Source organism: Epinephelus fuscoguttatus, linkage group LG15 (genome assembly GCF_011397635.1).
Source record: "Epinephelus fuscoguttatus linkage group LG15, E.fuscoguttatus.final_Chr_v1".
NCBI lineage: Eukaryota > Metazoa > Chordata > Actinopteri > Perciformes > Serranidae > Epinephelus > Epinephelus fuscoguttatus.
The window spans coordinates 29465246-29491990 of NC_064766.1; the positions used below are offsets into that span (position 1 = coordinate 29465246).

The 26745-nt window shown below is 41.9% G+C and overlaps 1 protein-coding gene across 8 annotated transcripts in view; it reads left to right on the plus strand.

The window, feature by feature from the left end:
• Positions 1 to 26745, plus strand: part of LOC125901700 (receptor-type tyrosine-protein phosphatase S-like) — a 106960-nt gene that overhangs the window by 23177 nt on the left and 57038 nt on the right. For 4 of the 8 annotated variants that reach the window (XM_049597544.1, XM_049597545.1, XM_049597548.1 and 1 more), the window contains exons 3-5: positions 2177 to 2325; positions 4492 to 4633; positions 15721 to 15909. In XM_049597544.1, coding sequence (XP_049453501.1) covers positions 2177 to 2325; positions 4492 to 4633; positions 15721 to 15909 — 480 coding nt within the window. The remainder of the gene's footprint in view (positions 1 to 2176; positions 2326 to 4491; positions 4634 to 15720; positions 15910 to 26745) is intronic. The other 4 variants (XM_049597551.1, XM_049597547.1, XM_049597550.1 and 1 more) reach the window with 1 other exon arrangement.

Here is a 26745-nt window from a genome sequence, read left to right on the forward strand (position 1 = left end):
CTGTCCTCATCATCTTTGTATCAGAGGATTTGTTTTGCTGGACACATTTGGCTGTGAGATGCAAACAGATTTGACAGCAAAGACACACAAACAGGAAGAGATGAATTATTAAAAGTGGCTTAAAGGCTTGTCAGACCACAGCTGGTTTGCCATAAGGCACTAGTTAATGCGGCGTTTCACCAGGAGTTACACTAATTTCCCCAAAAGAACTTAATGACAAATTAAACCTGTATCAAATGCCGTTATGTTCACATGACACCGGCACATTGCTTACTACTCTATTACGCTGGACCTGCTGGTTCCAGTCAAATCTGAGTGCAGCAGTATGTCAGCCAGTCAGTCAGTCAGTCAGATGATTATAGGTTATAAAGGTGTTTCATTAGAAACAGGCCAGTGGTAGATCAGTGGTAGACCTGCCTGGTCCAGTGCAACAGAGTGAAACCTGCTATTAAGGAAACAGAGCTTCTCATTAGTCCTTCATTTTCCAGGAGGCTTTCTAGAACCTGCAGATCATAACGTTTCTGCACAGTGCAAATCCATCTAGAGCCAGTGCCTTGCAGTGCTATTCCCCCGGCTTTCAGAAGAGGCTTAAGTGGTAACATTGCCAGTGGAGTTGGTTTTGCACGAGGATTGGTGTTGAAGCACATTTAAGAGAACACAGTTTTGGACTCAGCATAAAGCCACTGAAACCCATGTAGAAGACGTAAGAAGCAAATTAAATTCATTCATAACCCCACAGCCAGGAGAAGACAGTTTTCAGCCATGACATTTTTTTGGACTTTTGATAGTTCACACATTGTTGGCAGGGGAAAAGGGCAATTTGCTCAATACTCTGAGCCTTTCCAAAAGTCGAACAGGCAGGAAATATCCAGCTCTTGAGTTCTAAAATGGGCATAAATGTGTTCTGATTGACTATACTGTACCAGCTTTTTGCTTCTTCCTGTTGAGGATTATGGCAAGCATAAAATGAAACCACTTTATTTCTGACATTCAGAGTAGGTCTTTTAGAGGCACACAACACATTGCAGCCGGCACAAGAGAAGCCTTTTGACGTGGTGTTATTCCATTTACTGTCAAGACATTGTAGTGAAACTGGGAAGTGGTCTGCGTGGCTTGTTAGCCAGTGAAGGAAGGAGAAGTGGGAAAAACGTGCAAACAGGCTTTTTGAATCCGCTAGCGATGATTTGATAGGCAGGTTTTTTTTTTCCCTTCTTCTTGGTTCCTGTTCTGTCTTCAGAGCAGAAGTGAATCAACACAGCAGGACCTCACCCACCCAGACACATGGGGAAGTGGGAGGAGGGATCCAGGTTGCTATGGTAAGGGTCATCCTGACTTCACCCTGATGGATAGCAGTGATTCTGTAGCTGAGGAGGAGTTAAGCTGGGCACCATGGCAACAGGCCACAGACGGATAGCAAGGGGTGGGTGCATGAAGTTGTTTGATTGATCTGACTCAGCCACTGTGAAAAATATAGGTTCAGTACTGTTGGCTCAATATCGGACATGGAAATTGCTGTTTTCTTACAGAGGGCAACTGCTGCACTTATACATCCCACATCAGATGCATTGACAACAGATGAAATTGTTCTCCTCGGAGGCAGAGCTGGAAATGAACACAATATTGGTAAACTCATTGTATTTGTTAAGATCATTACCAGTGCAAATCCCCCTATAGGTGTTAGAGGATGCAAGCACAAAATGACACCTCTGATATTTATACCTTTAAACCAATTATATGCTGTGAATTTGCAGCCAGCACTTCCTCTACCTGTGAAACACTCATGTGTCATGACAGCCGGTGCTGCATGCAGTACGAGGGCAGCCTGCACTGGAGGAAACAGAGAGATAGCAAGAGCGAGAGACGGACAGAGACGGAGAGAGAGAGAGAGAGAGATGTTCTTCTGAAGCCCAACCCCATCTTTTATTTATGACCCACAGGAAGTCCTTCAGTATGTCCTCTAGATGATACCCAGGAAGTAAGCACAACACGCAGCCATCAGAACACAAGGCAGCCTGAGCGGTCACTGACAGTGAAATGGGGCGTGGTCAGCAGGGGGTTGCTGCTGGCCGTGGAGTCAGTCTGACGTCCTCTGGGTTTAAGAGGATCAATTTTCATGCGTGTGTTTTCTTTTTCCTTTCTTTCATCCCCCCCCCTTCCGCCTTTCTCCGTCTCTCAGCTCCCCCAAAATTCACCAAGATTCCCACAGACCAGATCGGAGTGTCAGGGGGTGTGGCATCATTTGTGTGCCAGGCCACTGGCAGTCCCAAGCCTGTCGTCTACTGGAACAAGAAGGGCAAGAAGGTCAACTCCCAGCGTATCGAGGTGGTTGTCACAATGCACAATGGTCAACTCCTACTGTAGCAGCACAATGCACAAAGCAGCATATTCAGGGATAGAGATGTATTAATATAATGTGTCATAAATGTGTACAATAGTGATGACTGTCTAGGTTATACAGTATATTTCTGCAGCGTTTATTCTTGCTAGATCAGGTATTGCTATTGATATGAATGGTTATTATTTTATTTTCCATCTGATAAACTGCAACCTTGTTTCTTTAAGGGTATGTATGGTATTTTTCAACCCTATTTTCTCATGTTATCTGTCTAAGTGACTAATGGGAAGAACAATTAGCACTGCCGCAGCCAATGCTAAAATTACTGTTTTTTTAAAATGGAGTCTGGTGGGTTTGGCGATAGCAATTCCAGGGCTGTTTCTGGTTGAACAAAAACAATCTTACTCTTTAAGAAAAATGTCTAGGTTGTGTAGGTTCCTCTCCATAATGTTGTCAGACACTTAAATTAACAACCTGAGCCTGTCAGTGGCAAAACAAACACTTTTAGTGGGTGTAAATGGACAGTGCAAACATGCCCAGAATGATTACATTGCAGCCGGTTTCACAGCTGTCTTACTCAATACTGGATTACTATCAAATTGTGTTTCCCATTAGTTACTTAGACACAAAAAACATAGGAAAATAGGATCCAGGTTGAAAATACAGACTTTAGCCTTTAAAGAAGCAGTTCAATATTTTGTGAAACACGCATTCTTGCTGAGAGTTTGATGAGAAGATTGATACTGCTCCGGGTGATCAGTCTTCTCAGCTAATTCTCATCAAGATAGCAACTGTATTTCCCAAAATGAATATTTCTATAAACTGACAATAATACAACACTGTTGGCAGAATTTGATTAAAGCATAAAATGGAGTCATTAAAGACAAACTAGTTGCAACAGAATTAGAGGGAAATTTAGAAGACTGATAGAAATGTGAAGCAGATTGCATAACACTTTTTCTGAAATGCACATATTGCTGTCCTGAGCTGTAGGCTATCAAGCATGTTATTCCCCCTGAGCAGCTTAATCACATTAGATGCCTGATTGTATGTTGATGCACTAATATGACCTAATGGTTAGAGTGCATTTCCACCAGAGGACCCACATTCGAGCCCCCGTGTTGGTAAGTATCAACGCTGCTGAAGTTTCTGTGTGAAAGACACTGAATCCCCACCAGCTCCAGGAAGACTAGCTGAGCCTGACCTCGAGGAGGGGAGGGCAAGTAAAAAGCAGAAAAAGGAAATTGTCTTTAGGAAATAAATAAAGTGTTACACTTTAGTTATTATCAACCCACTTGTGCCCAAAGACTGTTTAGCACAGGGGTGTGAAACATACGGCCCGTAGGCCAGAAGTGGCCTGCCAACGGCTCCAGTCATCCAAGACATCTCAGGCTGTTGGTCTGTTTTGTAACAGGATGAACATCTACAGAATGTACTTGTAATTCTTTACACAAAGACGGGAAAATATTGGAGCTGATGGTGCTTATAGGTTATTGTGTGATGGTTTTATTGGGCTGTATGTGGCCCATGAACTAAAATGAGTTTGACACCTCTGGTTTCATATGATAAGGAAAACTGCCACGACATTTGTTCAAAATGGTCTCAAGTCTTGAAATGTGGTACAGACATACTTTGGGCAATTATCCAACAGTGAGGCTTTGAAATTTTTAAATCATATAAAAATTCACACTTTTATCAAAGTTAGGATTTTTGAAAAAATAGGAAAAACACTGACATATGTGTTGTATACCTTTTAATATTCAGCTTGTTATGAGTTCATAGATACCAAAGACTTGATTGTGCTCCTTATCATCACACTATATTTAGTACTTGAGCACATGGGACTGTTTTCTCCTAAAAGATAATGAAATACATATAAAAAACACTAGTCCCATGTGCCCAAAGACTAAATATAGTGTGATAAGAAAAACTCACTCCTCAGCCAAATGGGTTGATAGATTTAAAAGAATATATCCTTCAGATTTGTGCTCAAGTGAACCTCGAGAAGGAAATTTGTGGGCACAAATGGGTTAGTACGATAAAAGCAAACTGTGCTAGGTTAATGATTTACGTTACAGTTTGCTGTTCTTATAGTAATCCATCTGTTTACTCTGCCGTGATTAATGTATTTTTCCTGTGGTTCTGTGGCTGTCCAGACCGTAGAGTTTGATGAGGGTGCAGGTGCCGTGCTGAGGATCCAACCGCTCAGAGCACCCCGCGATGAGAACATCTACGAGTGTGTGGCACGTAACAGTGAAGGGGAGGTGTCCGTCACTGCAAAGCTGGCCATTATCAGAGGTGAGACACACAAATCCCCACCCCCACCCTCACACACCCGCACGTTCGCCATCCTTTTCCACATGAGTGGTGCTTTCTTTTCACGTGCACCCACCTGGATTCAACCGTCGTCTCCGGTTCCCTGGGCTGTCAGTTGTAGATGTGACATTAGAGCCAGGCCACACCCTGCCTTCACAGCAGGCTGCAGTGCACTGTTCTTTTTATAGTCCCTCTGAGTGCGACCGAGCGTGATCTGGCCACACTGAGGGCTAGCTAGCGTGCTAGCTAACGGGTACATCAGCATCCCAGTTTGTTGTAATCGCTGTGCTTCCCGGCCAGAGTCAGGGTGTTAATCTAATGTACACTGTCTCCTCGGAGGGAAACGTATCTAATGTGGTGCTTCAACATGCTATGAACTAAAGTTGCAGCATGTGGCTCCAAGCCTGGGATCTGAGCACTGGCCATTCGCCCAGCACAGCTGGAAAGGATGAAGAAATAGAGGGATGGCTGCTTGGGCTGTTACTACATGAAGAAAAATCAGGGGATTAGGCCTCGGTTTGGCAGACTACCCATTTCTGCCAGGGGAAATTGAGGAAGAGAAAGAAATAGGGAGGACGAGGTCGAGGAGAGGTGAGAAGGAGTTTGATGGAGGGTGGGGGGGGTAAATCGAGCAACACAACAGGATGGTTTGAAACAATAGAGATGAAATGGGATGTCAGAGGAGTGGTGGAGGGGGTGTAGAAGTGCAGGAGATGGATGAGGATTGTGAAGTTGGCAGGGCTGTGTGGTAAGCAGAAGGCTGGTAGCCCAGGGAATAGACTCCTGTCCATCTGTTACCCGGCCCGTCATCTCTGCACACACAGCCCCAATCTAAAGCACATTACCACATAAACTACACCTCGAGGGCAAGCCTCTCAGTGTGTGCAGCCACGTGTGCCTCTTCCTGTTTGTGTAAACTTTTCTCTCACTGAGAGCTGTGAACCGTGACGCCCCCTGTCCCCGCTGTGACAAAAAAAACTGCTGTCTTTGATTCTTCCTAATCAGCTGATAAGTGGAATATAGGACTGTGATGAATGACAAAATATTTATCCCAAAGCACAAACCAGATTCAGAGCTGTTAGTAGCCATGCTGTTGTAGTTTACTTTTTTAATCACTGGATGAGGATGCACAGACGGCTGCAGGCAGATAGCAACAGCGTTGATCGTAAGCGTAAGTTCTTTGTCTCAATGTGTATGCTGGGGGACAGAATGTATACTGCTTAGATGATGAAAATCTGTCAACTGACAGATTTTGCCATTTGGTGTTAGGTATCGCTGCAATATCTAGGTTATTTTGGGGAATGTTGCAAATCAATGAGCAGTGCTGTTTTATTGCAATATTGGATTTTAGATGTTTTTTAGATCCATGTAATAAAATACCTTTTTTTATGTACTGAAAACTACAGTTGGTAACTTTAATAAGAATAACTTTGTGTCATATTTTCTGAAACTGTCACTGCAACCACAAAGTGTTACCCGAGACAGTTTGTCCCAGTGCTCCTAGAATTTGCTACAATCTACCACGCCTGAAGGAAAACAACCAATCAGAGCCGAGGAGTCTCATGTCAGTCACTGCTCATGAACTGCAGTCAAACAAGGCAGCGCTGATGAAATATGACTTGAGATTTAGGTGCCATCAGTTATTTTCTGCACCTTAAATGTTTCAGAAATTTTAGTGTACTGTTTAGCTGTAAAGCCCAGTTCAGACCAAAGATTCACGACGAAACGAAACGAGCCGGCTGATGGTGTCACCTGCAACTCAGCTTGTAGTGAAGTCTGCTTGTCAAGTCAAAATGACCACAGACGGTGTGTTCCCTTGCTGCGGCATGTGCCCTGTCCACACTGAGCCCTCTGTTTCCTTCCTCACAGTGTGCCGGTGTCGGATGGTGGCTCACTGTATGTGCTTATGCCTCCTCACACTCATATGCCGTGACTCTCATCGACTGATTAATATGCACTGGTTATTTATATTATTGTGGCATATTTACTATGAATACAGTCCATCTGATGCTCATGTTGTTTATCTTTTTTGCCGTTTGATCACGACTCCAAGTGCAGCTATAGCCAGTTTCTCACTATAACTATCTATATATATAACTATTTATATTTTAAAAAGCTACAAATCATATTCAGCCACAAAATAAGCCTGAAAAGCTGGAAATCAGAACAGAAGTACAGAGAGTTGTTGCATAGAGATGATACACCGTCTCATCTAGTTGCATTGGTGTGAACCGCCAGGTTTTTAGAACGTTGCAGAATGGCGCATTGCAAGTAGCTGCCTGTTTCAACTCGTCTCGTCACAAATCTTTGGTCTGAACTGGGCATTAGTTGAGGACGTTTGTTCTTGCTGGTGGGCGGTGCTTTGTTTTGGCTCGACTGTTACCAATATGGCGACTGGGTCACAAACGTTCTCATTTTACAACTAAACAGTGCACTAAAATATGTTTCTGGAAAAATTTGAGTCATACTTGATTAGCGCTGCCATGCTACATCATTGACAGCTGCGTTATAGACACCTCGGCTCTGATCAGTTGTTTTTATTCACATGAGGTGGATTCAGCAAACATGACAAGCTTTAATTCACTGGATTTGTCAAGAAACAGATCTGACTTTCTTGTTATCTTACCCATAAATAATTTCGTGGTTGAATGTCAAGAAAAAAAATATTGCATCACAACATATATATGTTAATAATGTAATCTAAAATGATATGTACCACGCTAGATTTCTTTTAAAAATATCTTCAAAGCTTGTTGCTACAGAAGCACAGGAGTGTCCATCATAATTTGAGGATACTGTACTGTAGCTTTATGTTTCTAAAAAAAAAATCATGTTTTCCTGTCAACTTGCATGACAAATGGTTCACACATTACAATTTCAATAAGCCTCAGCAGCAATCACTGCGGAGAGGAAGCCAGTCAGTGGTGCGAATCAGAGCCGTATCAATTTCAGAACGCTTCATCATTGCAACTAGGAGCAAAACAATACACCACTGTCACCAAATGTGTCTGAGATTGACCCAGAATCGGAAGATAAACTGATTTTAAATTGCTGAATTCATTATCAGGTTTCTCTAAAGCTTGAACATAGACTTGTGTGCTAGTAGCCTCCTGTTAGGGTCCAAGCAACACAATTTTTAGCTCTGTAACTGATGTTTATCGCCAAGAAGCTCCTTTGGAGTCTACTAATATTTTTAATCAAAGAAGCAGATATTTTCTAACACAGTTGCTCATCTTTTGTACTGATGATTTCAAGCCTGTCCTATCCCTGGAAGTGCTCCAAATGCCTGTCACCTAACAACATATATGCAGAAAAACATTGTGACATTTACTTCTATACGCCTCCTCTCACTTCACAACTCTATTTCTGAAAAAATATAACTCAGCGCTTCTGACTATGTGCTCCAAAAGCCACACACCAGGTGGAGTGATGTACTGTACGGTAGATCATGTCATCCAAGAATGCTGCAAAAACCTGTGTTTGGTTCAGTCTTTTCAAAACACAGTTCATTGGAGAAAAGGTCCACCAACTACTGAAGTAGAAAGGAGGCTTTCCATTACTGACCAGACCCTTGAAAAGTCTTTTCATCCCCTGATGTGTTTCATGTCATCATTTTGTATAATGGTTGACAGACACTAATAGCAGCGTTGGACAATGTGAGGGGCTTGTGGCTGGCCACAGGATATGAGCCACTGCTCTGTAGGCTGCCTAATGGATGGAGATGTGGTAGGTTATGGTCAGGGAGACTTTTTGTGCCTTCACCATCATCATCCCACATCACCCTTCCCACCCCATTACCTGCTGTTCTTGCTCCTTTCTCTTTTCCCTGACTATATCTGTCTGTCTTTGACTCCGGCAGCCTCCTCTTTGGCCCACAGCGAAGTCCGTTTCTAATTTCATCTCTCTTGTTTTATTCATTCTTTCATTTTCGCTGCCATCTATTCTGCCTGACCCTCACTGTCTATCTGGACTCCCTCTCTGTCTCTCTCTTCTCCTCCCTTTGCAGCTTCACAGGCTCTTTGCTGCTCTCCCCCCCCCACCACCCTCACCCCCTCCGAACCCACCCCATCCCCTTTCCACCCGAACTGCTCTTTTCTATGGACACTGCAGTTGTGTTGTTCCGCCTTCAGGAGATGTGAATATCTGCAGTTCTGCATGTTTGAAAACCTCTGGTGGGCGAGAGATTCTCATCGCTGCAGCTGTGTATGTGTGTGAATGCATGCACATGGATTTCTTTGTTTATGGGCGTGTGTGTGTGCGTGTGTGTGTGTGTGTGTGTGTGTGCAGATCTGCGTGTGTGTACGGCTGGTTTGTGCAGAGTAATCCTGATTATACTCACCTCCCAGTGTCCCATTTTAGGAGAAAGGGAGGCGAGGGATAGTGGGGGGAGGGAAGGGGGTGAGAGGGAGAGAAGGGGGAGGAGAGATGTTCTGCCACCACGGCAAACACCCTTCATATGAACAACAGAGTCAGATCAGTGATTCCCCCCAGGCGTCTGCTGCATTGGCAGGCCGGCGGCTCAAGCAGCATTTCGGTCTGGAAACAACTGAGAGTATCAACTCAGCCTGCGAGAGGATTACACTCCTTGAGTGGAGAACCGGCTCTTTCATCATATATACTCCCTCATCTGCACATTTCTTACTCCCTCCTTCCTTTTTTCCTTTCTCTTAGTCTTCATGCATGTTTGTATGTAATAGAGTGTTATGTGTGGGATCATCATGTTTTGTGTGTTTAGTCTCCGGCTGCCGAGGAGAGCTCAGGATAGCGGGGACACACGTGGGTTTCCGATGGGATTCATCTACGATACTAAGTCCGATTCTGCATTGTATTGTGTCCTATTATCATAAAGGCCCATTAGCATTTAAAGTGCTCCCCTTCAGCCCTCCTGCAGTCTATAGGAGTCAAAGCATTACAGCCTCTGAAGACTGCCGAGCGCTGCCAGATTAATCCTGAATCAGGCTCCCTGAGATCGCCTTTTATTCAGGCTTCTTTCATCCACGTGGCCATTCCCCGCTGAAATGAACTGAGAGATGAATAGGCAACCTGTTTCTTAACCAGGACAAATGATGATTTTCTGCGGGGAAACGGGTGCTAGTGCGTGCGTGAATCTGTCTTTGGGTGACTGAAGGAAACACAAAGAGAGACAGGGAAAGGAAACCTGGATGCCTGTTTGTTTGTTTGCATCATATGCATTATGTGTTTGACTTTGTGTGTGTGTGTGTGTGTGTGTGTGTGTGTGTCCTAGGAGTTGTGTGTTTGTGTGCACGCGGGCGCATGAATTGCATATTTGCCCAGATTCGGTTGGCTCCACCGACTGGTTTTGGGCACGAGGCCTGATTGCCCTTCTGCAAACATAACCAGGCCAAAATGTAAGCTCTCCACCTCTTGATACACACAAACACACACAAACACAAAGCTCCAGGGAACAATACTGGTCGGTCCTTGCCAATGTTCCCCCAAAAGCTGTTGACACACACAGTGTTTATACACACATGGCGCATTTTTCCATAGGCTGTCTTATCAATTTAACCAGGAGATGAAACATAAGCGGTACTTTTGTGCAGCAGTGTTTGTGTTTGATAAATGATTCATTTGGAGAAAAGTGTGATCAAGGCCATGCCCGCAGTATCTATTTCAAGCAGCCGCTGACTCATCCAGGAGCCTGGCTGAATACCTGTAGCCCATATTCTCCTCTCCAGTGAACTGTGCTTCGGTGTCCAGGAACTATTGTCTGCTGGGTTATCTGTATATCTGCAGAACAGATATACAGATAACCAGAGTGCCAGTCTGCTGCTGTGTGTTAGCATGCCTTACATGTCTGTCTGTCTGTCTGTGTCTATCTATGTACAATACATTACTTGCATTCCTCATTTACAGTAAAATGTCCAGACTTATTTCCATTGTGGTCTTTAATGTAAAGACAGCACTGGTGCAGGAGTCCAGGCGCCCAGGCAGCATCAAACCACCGGTTATTACATATAAATGAACCAAAATGATGAGCTCATGATAGACACTTTGTTAGCTGATTGTGTCTGAGCAACACTGCCAAACGTTTGCTGATTCCAGCTCATGAGACAAATGTGAGAATTTCCTACTTAATTTTGAACCCTTGAACGAGCCATTTGGACACGTCACTTTGGGCCAAATTGTGATGGATATTTTTTCATTATTTTGTGTCACTTGATGAAACGAATGATCAACCCAGTAGTCTGGGAATAAACGGACAATAATCTTGACAGTGATTATTAATTGTTAGAACATTTGCTTGTGGTATTTTCACACATGCGACGATCTGCTGCTTAAAGGCATAGTTTGCCGATTTTCACCCAGCTTTGAATCATGACAATGCAGGTAGTACGCAGGGATTCCCAAACATTCATTTATTTGTGGCGACCTGCCATGCTAACAACATCTACTGCCACGTATTGATTTTTTATTTATGGAGCTGGACCATTCATTAGGAGCACTGTTGAAGTATATATACCATTCTGTTATTAATGGATTACCACTCTTGGAGTGCAGAGCAGCAGAATGGCGCATTAAAAGTAAGCGTTAATGGCAGTGGGTCTAAAAGTTTGCTTTCACTCACCTCTGTAGCAGCTGCTGCTTCTCTCATCCATCAGTGTGATCTGATCAGCTTTGACCCAGTGACTCAAACTCTACAAACTGCTGCTGAGGCAAAGAAGAGCTCATGGAGGGTTCAGTGCTGCATTCATGGACCTGCAAAAACCTCCACATTTAGAGAGGATACACAGAGTGATACACAAGGAAAGTTAACTTATTTTTCAGACACATATCTCAGCTTACCTTTTAACTGTAACTCAAGATAGTTTGTTTGCAGCAGGCAGCCACATTGTTTCCTGTGGAGAAAGAGCCAAGCTCAGATTACGTCACCCACCAGCGGGAGTGTTTATTGGTCAGGTGTGGTGCAGGTTTTCTACCTCTCGAGCAAAAGCAAATGCAACAGCCTTTCTCTCTATTTTCTCTGCTCATGTAGTATTTCAAAGACATCACCTCGGGCTCTGGGGAGTCATGATGGGCATTTTTCTTTTACTGTTTTGTGACATTTTATAAACAAAACAATTTAACAGTTGATTGAAAATGAAACACCATGAACTATAAATTAAAATGCATTAGCTCTAAACAATGAACTATAAAAAGAGTAAATTTCGTTAACATACATTTGTTGTTGTGCAGAATGGCAGCATCTAAAAATAAATCCATCCATGCATCTTTCTCCCTGTTTCTCCTGCCTCTTTGTAATGATTCAGTCCGAGGTCCACCTACACTCTATATTTGCAGCACTGATAAAGACCTGACTTGAATACCGAGCCAGACCCCCCCCCCCCACAAGCACACACACAGGCACATACACACATACATACACGCCCCGAGCCCGCTGCAGTGGCGTGCTCTAATTAACAGCCAGGGAGTCCATGTAGTAGTAGCCGGCGGGGTGATAAAAAGACCATCTGAACCCTCTCAGGAGAGGGGTGGGGTTGGGGGAGGGCAGAGGGGAGCAGATGTAGGCCTGGCATATTCCTCGCCTCGGGGGAGCTTGCCTCCTGACCTCCCCTATCGATCTCCCCCTTCTCCTTCCTTTCTCTTCCTGCCTGTTTCATCAATGGACGTTCCGCTGGCCTCCATTCAGGTGTATTATTAGCATTGATGAGTCGGGGGTGGTAGAGGGGAGAGATAGGTGGGGTCAGAGGGGTTCACCTCCTTCCACTTGGGTCTCCGTTGGCTCATATAGGAAGGTTGGCTGCCTGAACTCTAACCACATCCTTCAGACTCGACATCGTCACCAGACTCTCCTCTGAGCTTTGATTGCTCTCTTGCCTTTTGTGGCATTTCTCCTCTCCATCCTCCTCTCAGCCGTGCCATCAGCAGCGGCTTGACATTCCTATCTGACGGGGTCTCTCCAAAGCTGATGACTGTGGAAAGAAAGAAAGAGAGCGATAGATCCTATCTCCACTCAGCCTCTCATCCCCATCGCAGAGTGTGTGGAAACAGATGGTACGCGTCTGTCATGTGGTTAGGTAGCAGGGGGCCCGGAGGAGGAGAGGAGCAGAGGAAAAACACACAGACAGTTGATGTGGCCACGGTCTGCGTCTCGGACTGTGTTTGGCTCCAGATTTGTCAGTGATGCCTGGTTTGAGCTTGCAAACTTTAAGGGGGTTTTGTTGTGCTTGACAATTAAGGGGCTCGTGTGAGTTTGATTTATTAGCCGAGCAAATTGCCACGCTGGTAATTGCTTTGCTGCTGTAGGAAAGTGGAATATATAATTATAGTTGCAGGTATGGGGGAGGTGTGTGTGTGTATGTGCGAGAGGGATAGAGTGGTTAAAAGGGTAAGGAGAGGAGGAAGCAGGAGTGCTGATGGATGCTTGATTACGTGTCTGGCCATCTGGACTGTTGTCACCGAGATGCTTAATCCCATTCAGCACAGAAAATGTGTGCGAACGCGTTTGTGTGTATGTGAAACAGAAAGCAACTGCTTTTCTGCATGCACACACCTTGATTTTCCTGGATATGCGCGGACGTGTCTCTGTACATTATTCCACACATTGTGCGAATCTGTGAAGATGCTAATAAGAACACCGCCACGAAAACACAAATATGTACACACACGCAGGCGACACACACACTTATCCGATGCCCCCCGACGTAATCAGACATATCCAGACGCTATGCAGACACATCCCAGATCGGCCCCTCTAATCGTTGGTACATTTTAACAATTACTGCTAACAAGTCCTTATTACCCCCAGTGCCCTGCCCCTCCTCTTGATCCCAGCTTCTAATTGCTGCTGCTGTTTCTGAGCAGCTCTCTGCATAGTTATTAGACAGGAATCATTACCACCACATAACACAGAGCCACACCATGGAAAACTCACAGTTCACTGCCACCAAACACCTGTGTTTCTAGGTTAGGAGTGTACTGAATGTGTGTGTCTGGCTGTGTTTATGTGTGTGTGCGGCACTTAAGCAGCTCCTGCTGACTGGGCGGTATGTTTATACTCCTGTAGAAAAGGCCTGTCACACACACACACACACACACACAGTAAAACCTAGCTGTCTCTGTACCGCCTGCTAGATCACCTAATGACTAGCTGGCTGTAGGAGCGAACACGCGGCTTTGATGAGGAAGGATATAGTGGCTCCGCTGTCCTCGCCAGTATCTCCACTTTCAAGGGCCTGCAGATGTTAAAGGGGGGAACAGTGGCTCTCACATCACTGTGTGTGAGTGAGCGAGTCTTATGTTTCACCACGGAAGGAGGAAAGTAAGGATTCAGTGCATGGCGGGGTCGACTGTGACTCTGTGCAGGCAGATAAACCACTCGTTTGTGTCGAGGAAAAACTGCACTCTCACACTATCAACTGTCCCAAAAAATAAGGAGTAAATGTTCTTTATTGTCCCAGTGGATTTGCTCCATAATAAAGTATGAGCAATCCTCACATCATCTAAGCCCCCCTGATCCCTGACCACAACCCTCTGTCTCTGTCTGTCTTTATCTCTTTATCACTATCTGTTTTTAGCCACGCTAGCCGCGTGGCTGTAGGTGTGGCAGTGTTTGTCAGCCGGATGGTCAGAAGTCCGTCACTTTGGTCCAAACTGACTCTGAACTTTTGAACTCTGAGCTTGAGCACATTCATGGCTCCCAAATGATGCATCTGAATGACTGTGGTGTTCTCCTGACTTTTCCTGTAGCACCACAACGAGGTTATTATTTGTGGCTCTGAGTGTGGCTCTGGATGGATTTCCATGAAATCAGAAAACTTTGTTTTTCTCTCATGCTTCCACTGTGAACAAAGAATCCAAATATGTAAAACACTCCTGATGAACTGAAGTCATAGTGCACTGTGTTCAACAACAGCAAAACTACATCAAAACATCTGTTAGCAAACTCTCACACAACTCATGCAGCATAATCCAAGCCTCATTTATCCAGTCGTATGCTCAGCACTTACCAAACACCTGGATTTTCACCAGGGCTTCCCCATAGAGTCGGAGATTCAAATTGTCAGAGGGACTCCCCAGTCAGCTGAGACTGCCTCAAGTCGAGCAGTTGTTGCTGCGCAGCGAGCGCTCTTGACTTTCACCTTCTCTTTGGTACAGATAGCTGCAGGCATGATGCAGCAGCACAGAGGAGGAGAAACTTTGCACCAGAAGGCTCTGAAATAACATTATCTTCTCTCCTCTGCTTGGAAGTGGTTAATTAACAGCTTAAAAATACTTAACACGACACAGTCTCAGGCTTTTGTTTGATATCTAGTGTCGCCAAAACATTTCCGATTTGTCGTTAGCGCCGTTAGCTTGCTTGGACATCCTGCTGAGCCCCTTTTAAACTTTAAAACTTTGAGTTGGGTACAACCCTAATTTTCACTGAAACCTTAGTATTTAAAACTGAACTCTCTTCAGAGCCAGACTCCATTGACAAAAATAGTAATTTTACATAATTTATAACGGAAGTTGTTGCTCTATTGCTGCTTCATTTTAGTTAGGTTGTTTGTGTTATTGTGTGACTTTGGTATTTTAAGGGATTAGTTTGGATTCACCAGAGTTACACAAAAACACAAATAAACAAAATGATCGAGGCAGTGGTAGACCAGCAACTCCCATGTTCAGCGAGGTAAAATTACTGTTTTTGTCAGTGGAGTCTGGCTTTGAAGAGAGCATAGAGAAGTTTCACTTTCAGCTAAATTCCCTGCCTACGACTAGATAAATGACACTTGGATCATTCTGCAAAAGTTGTGTGAGAGTTTGCAAACAGATCTTTTGGTATAGTTTTGCTACAGACCCCTATGACTTCAATTCATGAAGAATTTGATAAGTTTTTGGATTTCATGGAAGGCTTGTGAAAATAAAAACAAGCTTTCTTCACAAGTTTAACTGTAACACAGTGAGTAATTGATATATAAATGGTCATTTGGGGTGTGAAGTATTCCTTTAACTTATTTTATCACCATCTTCAGGTCAAAATTGTAATATCTATCTATTGCCATTACCATCAGCCATCGGAGTTTTCAAGACTCAATTCTAAATACTACCTCTCTTCATCTTTCCAGAGGACCTGTTGCCATTCGGCTTCCCCAGTATAGACATGGGTCCCCAGCTGAAGGTGGTGGAGCGGACGAGGACAGCCACCATGCTGTGCGCCGCCAGCGGCATCCCCGACCCAGAGATCTCCTGGTTCAAAGACTTCCTGCCCGTCGACCCCGGCAGCAGCCAGGGTCGCATCAAACAGCTCCGATCAGGTGAGACAGACGAGGATGTTATCGTCAGATTATTTCATTTGAAAATAAGTAAACAACACAGTGCATCTAAAGCTTAGCATCACTGTCAGGTGGAATCCCTGTTGATCTAAATTTGGTGATTATCATGTTTTAATTATGATTGAGGGATTACATGCTACTCTCTGAGTTTATCTGCATCCTTTGGGGGTGTAAAACCTTTTTAAAGCCAATTTCATGAAAGGATAATTGTGCCGCCCCTTAAGCCAAGAAAAAAAAAATGCTGTTTTTATTAACATTTGGGAGAAAAGATTATAAAAAGATGACACTTTAAAGGCATAAATCGCTCTATTGTGAATCATAAATGTGAAAGAATATGGCAACATACAGTTTTTTAAAAAAGGGCAGGTCTCTTATACATTCAATACAAGTTGGTTGAAAAAGTTTAAACACAATTACAAAGTAAATCCACTTTGAAATAAATGCTTAATATAATAATCAATCTACAGCAAAACAACCATTATTCTCTCTTCCTGAAATCAATAAACAGTTCAGAGTTTCTTCACATTAGGTGCTTAACTGATGCTCCTCTTATCTTTTGACCCGCCTAGTCTGAATTTGTGTGAAATGGGCTCAATGTCTGAAAATTGGAACGTAAGATCACTTTGCCGGAGACAGTAAGAGGGAAAAGAGGGAGGGAAGTTGTTTTGCTGTTACAGAGAAGAGAAAGCGTGTGTCTGTGCAGACAGATCGAGGGGTGAATACAGAGGAATCACATCTTGCGCTTAAGACAGTTTGTTCAGCTTTGTTTATGCTCCTCCGTATAGATGACACAGTGTCTCCTGGAGTAGGCAGACACGTATTTTCTCAGCCATTCTCACTCAGTCGTCCTCAGGGGGAATGAAAGTGATGGTGAGGCGAAACCATTTTGTTGTTGCTTCATCCATATTCTCTGTGCTCCTCCGTCCTGCCAGCTCTGATATCTCCCTGCTGTCAGCCAATATCCTTCACTGATCACTAGTGCCCTCTGTCAACCTTGCGTCTGCATCTCCATACGCGTAGTTTGCTATTACGCTGTTGAAACAAATTTAAGTCTAACACTTTATTTTAGTTACCGTTGCAACACCTGTCAAGCACGACACATGCACACCTCACAATGACAAGTTTCAGTATTAAACCACATGAATGTCTCAGTCACTTCTAATAGAATGGGCCTGTGATTTCACACAGGTAGTCAAAAGTCTCATCTCTAGCCAGTGCGTGTTGATTTTGCCAACACAAATGACAGCTGTAATGAGCAGAGTATCAGCTAGCTGGTTAGCTGATTATGGCTAACTGTGAGTTAGTTGGAATCCCTCAAATCAATTGCAGTATGCCAAAAATACCAAGATGTTCTACTACATCTGGTGTGATTTTGTAGTATGCAAGCCAGCATGATTTTCTGCCTATTCTGACCCACAATCCTCTGCGCAGCAAACAATATGTTACATCGACTGAGCTGCAAACAGATGACAGCTGATTGATGGCTGATTGGCAGCTGTCAGAAGTCGCAATGACGGATGACAGCGCATTCAAGTAACTGATGAACAGTAGAATAGTAATAACAGGAATATTAATTGTTTAAATGAACAAAATATAACCAACAACAACAGGACATAACTATAAAAATAACAGTCATAAAGAAAGATGCAGATGTAATTTCACTGTTGCAAATATATTGTGTTAGAATCTGTGCAGTGATAACTTTAAAGTTAAATTAAATACAACTGCAGAGCTCTCCAGAGTGGCATTTGTTTAATCTCCAAGGTAATGGTTAAAAAAGCAAGAGGGTCAAAGTTCAGGGCATCATATCATGAGACGGAAGTATGTCCCAATTGTGTATATATACATACATATATATATATATATATATATATATATATATAGTAACCTAAACAAGATTATTTACACAATATATATAGCAACACAGAATATATACAGTCAAGGTAAAATGGGGTTATTGCACAAGTTGAATTATTGCATATGTTGACAGTTAGATTAGACCTATTAGTAATGCTGATGACCTAATTTTGACTTAATAAGGCTGTGTTACCTTTATTATAAAGCTTGAATATATTTTCCAGCTCCAGACTGATTTTATTAATTTTTTAATGACCAAAAATGGCTCTTCTGGCAGTGGAGGTTGCTGGCCCCTGCTATAGATAGTAAGCTAGTTTGCCAAACACGCTAATGTTTATAGCTCACGTTAGCGCACACAAACACACTGTTAAATCCATTATTTACAATTTTGCTCTTGTACTTTGGGTTTAAAAAAATTAAAAAGACTCAACATTTTAAATGCTTTATATTTGGAGTATGGCTGGCACAATATCAGATTTTCTCTACACATTTATCATGGACGGGTTTATGATAATGATATTATGCTCTCAGTAAAATTTAAATTCATCTAAAAGTTTCTTCATTGTGTGTTTTGTGTCTTTTTTGGCAAATGAATTACACAATACGAGTGTAGGGAGGTGGAGAGAGAATCTGTAACTGTGCAAAAGTGTACAAAAAGAGCAATTACACTTAATGGATAGTGAAAAGGCAACCAGATGGCATTGGGGGTGGGAAACAAAGGGAGAATGGAAATAAACGGCAATGATTTAAGAGGAACTGGATTATTTACACAGTGTATGTGCAATGTTAACCTGATATCAGTATTTCATTTTTAAATGTCACCATTATCTTCAATTCCAGCATATCCTCACACCCCTAACATGAAGAATCACTCTGTCTACAGCCCTGTGCACACTGCATCAACATGTGGAGATATCTAAAGCTTGTCAAGCCTGCCATGCCTAGTTACGGTTGCTATGATACTGTATGCTGATATCACTGTTTGGGGGAGGGGTTTGCAGTGTTTGCAGGTAGCTGAAGGCCATTTTCTGTGCTGAGACCACTTTTAGCTCCCACACCCATTTCTATTTCCAGTAACCTACTGATGTGTAAAAATGGATACTCACTACTGCAATATACAGAATACTGCGTATGGTAATTGCGTCCGTGTAAAATGCTCTGCAGTGGATGTGGGTGGAATTAAGCCACTGGCCAGTCTCGCTGCTGCATGGATGCAGGTGACACAAAAGCTGCACTCCTAACAAAGAAAAAGACTTTTAAAGCTGCCGTATGTCTACTGTAAAGCTCAGAAACATGCCAGAGGGAGAAGTGTAGTGATTGTTTTATGGATACATAATTACAATAAACACTATGCAAATGTTTTTCTATCCTCTGCTTATAATTTATGAGAAAGTGTTGACGGCCTTGGAGCTACAAAATAACAAAGAACCTTGCTCAAACCTCTCCATGCATCTTAAAACAATTGTTTTTCTCTCAGTAAGTGCAGTTATATCATTAGTATACAGTATCTATCATTGTAAGTTTCACTCAGTCTACTCTGAGATGCGTTTTGTCCTTTGAGCTGTGTCACACAGAGACATGACACTGATTCAGCGGTGTAGAACGTGAGGTCACGTATCACATCAATGAAACAGTAGCAAGACAAATGGCACAGTGAGATTCACCGTGGGGTTTAATAGGATTTCAAATCACCAAAAGCATTGCAAAGCTGAACAACAAAATGCAGTGTATAATGAACCAAACACTGCAGTGAAATGATTTGGAGGAAATCAATTACACCTGAGCTGGGCACAAAATAGGACCGAGATGTGTTATGGATGAAACACTCTTTTAAAATCTGTTTAATGGGGGCACCTTCCAAGCAGTGCCTCTGATTTAGTGGACGGCTGCCAGCTCTCGTTGGACCACAGCCAGGGATATGTTTTGGGCCACAATTATTGTTTTCTCTCTGTCTTTCCTTTTCTTCTCTGTTTGGTCTTGGAAATATTTTTATGGCCCATATGGGTCAGGATGAGAAATGATATTGAGAATGACTGCACTGAAATCCGGCAAAAGACGACTCTTAGCCGTTTCACAGCCCATAAGAATCCATCACCTGAGGTCTTCTCTTGCTGCAGGTAACTGTCCAAACGGTGGCCATTGACAGTTGTGAACACAGCTACATTAAACCTGCACACATAAACAACCCGGTTTCCAGAGGGTACAATATTATGGAGGCCCATTTATTGTGATTGGGGAAAAAAGGTAGTGTGAAAATTTAACAAAATAATGAATTAGTATATGAAAACAACGACCAACTACCCCCAAATAATGGGAACCTTTCTTAAAATAAAGACTTAGCATTTTAAAATAATGACCTCCTATCTCAAAATAATGAGAAACTTTAGCAAAACTTAGTATCACATTATGACAAGATACTTTCTCAAATTAATGACCTGCCACCTCAAATTAATGACTCAGAATTTAAAATAATGAGAAACTTCATCAAAATAATGACTAAGTATCTCAAAGTTATTACTTAATATCTCAACATAGTGACTTCGTATCTCAAATTAATGACTTATTATTTCAACATAATGACTTAGTTTCTCAAATTATTGACTTAGTTTCTCAAATTATTGACTTAGCATCTCAAACTAGGGACTTAATATCTTAAAATAATGACTTAGTATCTCAAATTATTGACTAAGTATCTCAAACCAAGGACTTAGTATCTTAAAATAATGACTTATTATCTCAAATTATTGACTCAGTATCTCAAACTAAGGACTTAGTATTTCGAAATAATGACTTAGTATCTCAAATTATTGACTAAGTATCTCAAACCAAGGACTTAGTATCTTAAAATAATGACTTAGTATCTCAAATGATTGACTTAGTATCTCAAACTAAGGACTTAGTATTTCAAGTTAATGACTTAATATCTTGAATTATTGACTTAGCATCTCAAACTAAGGACTTAGTATTTCGAAATAATGACTTAGTATCTCAAATGATTGACTTAGTATCTCAAACTAAGGACTTAGTATTTCAAATTAATGACTTAATATCTTGAATTATTGACTTAGCATCTCAAACTAAGGACTTAGTATTTCGAAATAATGACTTAGTATCTCAAATTAATGAGTTAGTATCTCAAATTAGTCACCCAGTATGTCAAAATAATGACTTTGTATCTCAAAATAATGGCTACGTATTTCTAATCAATTACTTATTATCTCAAATTAATGATTTAGTATCTCATTAATTACTAAGTACCTCAAAATAATGACTTAGTACCTCAAAATAATGACTTAGTGTCTCAAATTAATGACTTAGTATCTCAAAATAATGACTCGGTATTTTAAAGTAATTATTTAGTATCTCAAATTAATTACTAAGTATCTCAAAATATTGAGAAACTTGAAATAATGATTTAATATCTTAAAATAATGACTCAGTATCTCAAATTGATGACTTAGTTTTTCCATATAATAATCGGAAACTTTCTCAAAATAATGACTTATCTCAAATTATTGACTTAATATCTCAAAATAATCAGTTGTTCTATCAATAGAATGAGCACTTATCAAACTACTTATCAATAATGGCTTTGTATCGCAAAATAATGAAAACATTCTCAAAATAATTTTGTCTTGGTACCGTTTCTCATTATTTTGAGATACTAAGTCAATATTTTGAGAATTTCTTATTATGTTGAGATACTAAGTAATTACTTTGAGATGAGTAAATCATTATTTTTAGAAAGTTTAATAGTATTTTAAAGATACTAACTCATTTTGATAAAGCTTCTCATTATAATGACTTACTGGATCCCCTTTTTTTAAATCACACAAACTGAAATGGGCTTCCATATAAAACATATGGCACAGTACAGAGCTGAACTTTTCCTGACATCTTTATACCTCAACCAAAGCATCCATCCATTTTTCCATGCCATCTGCTGCACCGTTTAGATGTGCGTGAAGAGAACCGTGACAAGTTATCTGTCTATCGCTGACATTTGGGACTGAGATCCGGAGAGTTTACCTAAGCACTTAACAGCCTCCGTAGACCTCCACTCCAACAGATGGCATGCAATATGGACCCCGAGGTTGACTGCTGGGTAATGGATAGACCTGTCTTGGCCAAGAACTGCGATGTGATCAAAGGTTGTGGTTATGGTAACGGTCATGGTTTAGGTCACTTTTATCTAATGCAGAAAGGGAGGTGATTGAAACATAAAGACACCGTTTGGGTTCTTTAAATCAGCGTCACAGTACAACAGCCATATTCTGACTAACCACATAAATGCATTTGTTCAGGCATCCGTCAGAATTAGTTATGACTGTGTTCTCCCCAAATGTTTCCAGTGCATCATTTAATACCTCTGCCACCGAGGTTATTTTTGGTCCTGTTTGTCTGACATCTGTTTTTGAGATATCCTGCTGACTAACAGACAGACAAACAATGAAATTTGGTTGGAAATTGGGACACTGGCCAAACAAACAAACGATTAGTTTTTGGTGAAGATCCAGGATGTTTTTTAAAGGATTTCTAAAAATGGTGAAAGACAAATCCTTTTACAGATCATGCTTCTCGTCTGAGGGAACAGGTGGAGTTACTGTTTAGGCTGTGATATGTAATACTTGCTTATCTAGTTTTTTAATGTCTGTTTTTTGTGGAGGTAATATAAATTAGGGCACAAATAAATCTGCAAAAGAATCCATAAAGAGCAGCAACTAATTACTGTTTTCATTATCAATTAATCTGCTGACTATTTACACAACGAATAGATTATTGGTCAGGTCTGTAGATAGTCAGAAAATTATGAAAAATGCAACTTTATTTTTTTTTTTAATTTTGTCTCATTCTCAGTCCTAAACTTGAATATAATTAATTTACTGTTATATAGACCCTTTTAGTGCCAACGTCACAGTGACTTCAGTTTGTTAGCTGGAGGCTAAACACAACTCACCACCACAGGGGTGTAGGCTACATAGGAGTCTTAATATATCGTCTTGTTGTGTTATCGGGAGCCAGAATAGAAGGTGTCATGTCTCAAACTTAAATTTTATCGCATACCAGCCGCCACTGCATGTCAACAAAAACAAAGATAGCTATGGTTGAATGCTATAAGACGAAAGAACTGGATGAAGGCGATCGTCAAATATGCTCGCATGTGCAGCGCACACTTCATATCAGGTTAGGGAAAGTATTTAGTGTTGTACGGATGAATAACATATGTGTATTAAGGGTTATCATGTCCACCTAATCAGAAACTGGGGAGCTAATAAGAGGAATATTGGATTTCTCTGTAATGCTAACTTTTTAGCACATTAGCTAACGTTAGCTTCGATAGTAAAACAAACTGGAGGAAACCGTGAGTGTCGTCCTTTGTAAGATTGGCATAGTAATCAACCACAAAGCTTCCTGTGACATCATCAATCCACTGAGAGAGCATACAGGTCGGCCAGTCCAGTCTCGTTTGTCAGCGTTTATGTTTTCAATCAACACTTGCTGTCCAGGAGAGTGAGTGACCTGAAATGGTGCATTCGTCAATTCAATCTGATGCTCTAGACTAAAATGAGAGTCCTGTGGTTGATGAAATGGAGCGTTACAGTTCTATATGAATTAATGAACAGTTAAGCTATTCACACATTCACTCCAGTTGGTGCTCTGCTGCTCCGAGAGTGTGGCTCTTTGGATAACCGAATGGTACAGTCTGACAGTGCTCCCAATTTACGAACGGTCCAGTTGTGCCAGAGTGCGCTCCGGCACTTTGAATGATTGTCTCTAAATGCACCACTCACATCATCTTCCTCCATTGTCTAAAAATAGCTAACAGAACTTGCTAGTTAGCGTTGGCTAATGTCTGTGGAGAATTGTTTTGCCTGCAGCTAAGCCCCGCCCACCAAAAACGTCACACTGTTTACTAACAGTAAAAGGGTCTATATGACTAAAGTACCAACAAGCATTCACATTTAAGAGAGTAGAACCAATAAATGGTTGTCAGTTTGCTTTACAAAATGACTTAAATGATTCAAAAGTTAATCGCTAAATTGTCGCTCATTTTAATTTTCTGTTGTTTCAGGCCTAAATGAATTACATTGTAAGCTCAGTAGCTAACTTGCTCTTAAAAATCTTGTCCTGTCTTTAGAGTTCCTTTGAAGGCATTGATCAAACCCCTAAAACTTATCTCTCTTCATCAAAATTACATATTTGCAATTTTATTCTTTCCATGAAAAGATCCCTTCATGCCTTAAAATGGCTTGGATGGAACTCTACCCCTCTGCCTCATTAAGCATGCGTGGATCTATGAATATGCAAACGAGCCACTCGCCTGGAGCTCATGCTCACCTTCACTCTGCTCATCAAACACACAATCCTCTGCTTGTAAACAGTAATGGATGACATGAGCCTTCAGCTTGATTACGTTATAAAACCACTAATAATGTGTTGCTAGGGTTAGATAAACGTGTTCCTGATCACCAGCTCTGACGAGCTGAAGCGAAAGTGAAACTGTGACATACTCCAGTACTTCTCATTGCACCGCAGCGTTACGGGATTGGTTTCTTAGGTTTGTGATGTAACAATACCTGACTGTCATGGGTGCACTGCAGATCCCAGGAGGAAATGCTGTGCTATGGCGATGACTGCATATCTTATAGCATATTAAAAACACCATATGGACATGTTAACAAGGTTAAAAACTCGATTTTCACTGCAGGGTGTCTTTAATGTTTTCGTGTTCACCTCCAGGGAAAACTTGAAATTACAACCGGTGTACAAAAGATCTCATTTAATCCCAACTGTTTGCTCTTCAACTGCATTAAAGGTACACTATACAGGATTGTCAGTTACAGTTTCAGTAAATACGTTTCCTAGTGAAAGTGAAAGTAAAAGGCATCCCCACATCGTTATATTTGCGTTTTTTTGCCGCTTTATCCCGATCTCACCTGAGCGCTATGAGGGTGCACACCATAAACATCCCCAACACAGAAAATAAAAAGACAATTGAAGCAGAAGGCAGAGTCTCTGCAGAAAAATATACCATCACACACTTCTAATGGGTCATAACTGATGATTTAGAGGGATTACGTCTCTGTCTGTACATTGATTTTAGGTAAATCCTGCATCTTTAAGTGAACTGTGTTGTGGTAAAAATAGCACCTGTCTCTTCCGTCTGTTGCTAAATGTCCCGTCCCAGTTAAAAGTTAATGTCTCACCTTGTGGGAGACCGGAGTCCAGGTGATCTGTTTGACCTAGATGTTCTGGCCGAGCTATCGGGTTAGCAGTATCTGTTGTCATCTGATCGGCCGAGCCTCAGTCCAGCAGACATTATACACCAACTGCGATTTCACAGCAGCTCAATTTACCGAAGTCACATCTCATTCTGGGTCTGTCAGCAGCTCCCAGACTCACTAACAAACTGCTCTCCCTCCTCTCTTCTGTTATCTTTCACTTTCCCTTTTTACAGCTTTTTGTCCTGCTCTCTCACACCGACCGTCTTCATATTTGTCGGTTGCCAGTTATCTGTCAGCGCCATGTGTTTATGTTCGAATGCAGCGACCTTTATATGCGCGGATATACCGAACACCTGTCTGTTTCCATGTATGGTAATGACATGTTTTGCATAAAAGAAGATTTCAATTGCCCATTTCAAATCCGCGCTGATGGTTAGCCATATGAGCAGCTTCCAGCTGTCAGATGAGTTTGCAGATCTCCACCTGTCCAGCCCCATCTCTCCTCCGCTTCGTCTTTCCCCTCGCTTCTCCCGCTGCCTCCACCTCTTTGTGGAGAGGAGGCTCGCCTTGTAGAGCAGATAATTTATTCCTGTTTATCTCCCAACTCTGCCCTGTACCGCGGGGAAATGAGAGATGGAAAAATAGAGAGAAAGAGGAGGGCACGAGCTGTTTTCCTTTCATGTAACTGCAGAAGACAGCAAATGGATGACAGCTTCAGCTAGCAGGGCCTCTCAGCTCGCTAAACACACTCCGACACACAGAGCGCATGCTTGTGCCCGAGCTGTGTGTAACAAGTCATTCTTTCCCTCCTCTGAGCATCCAAAAACATGCTGTTTAAACTTTTGCATATTCTGATCGGCTATTGTGTAAACTGTGAATCACACACACACACACACACACACACACACACACACACACACACACACTGACTGTCTCTGTGGAACCTTTTAGTGCTTAACTGGCCTTGTTTTTAAGATTTAATAATTAAAAGCTTTTTTCACCATTAGGATAACACACTGTGCGTATGTGTGTGCAGCCATGGAACGTAGCTACTTAGTACATTAAAGGTCCAGTGTGTAGGATTTAGAGGCATCTAATATTCATCACTATGTTTTCAGTAGTGTCTAATCAACTGAAGTTAAGTATCAGTGTGTTTTCATGACCTTAGAATGAGTAGTATGTAGAATATCTACATATGTAGTGCGTCCTCTCCCACTGTGTCCTCCATGTTGTTTCTATAGTAGCCCAGAACTGGACAAACCAACTCTAGATGGGGCCATTCGAAATTTCACATCGACCACCGTAGTTCTCCTACATGCTTGGCACACAGGAGAAGTTTCGCCGTGTCTGCTTGTACACAGATATTTTTGTAAACATATATTTTCCTGTTTAATTTGGCCTCTCGTCCACACGCAAAGTTTCGGGTCACTGAAATGGAGATTTTTAAAACGCCTCTGTTTTTGTGGGAGTGTGTAGCAGAGCATTTGGGAAATAATGATCTTCTCAATTTGTGCACGCCCATCGTTTCTTTGTGTAATGAGTATGCGCCAAAAACACTAACAACAGCTGACTACCAGTGTGTTAGCACTGCTAATGACCACTTTACACTTAAATTTATTGCTGCACCACTTCAAGGATGAACTGAGGCTTCTGCTGAACCCAGTGTTACTTGGTCTGTGGTTTGTGTACATATAATGTGTAGATACAGTGGTTCTTGATGGGGCCTGGTCGAACC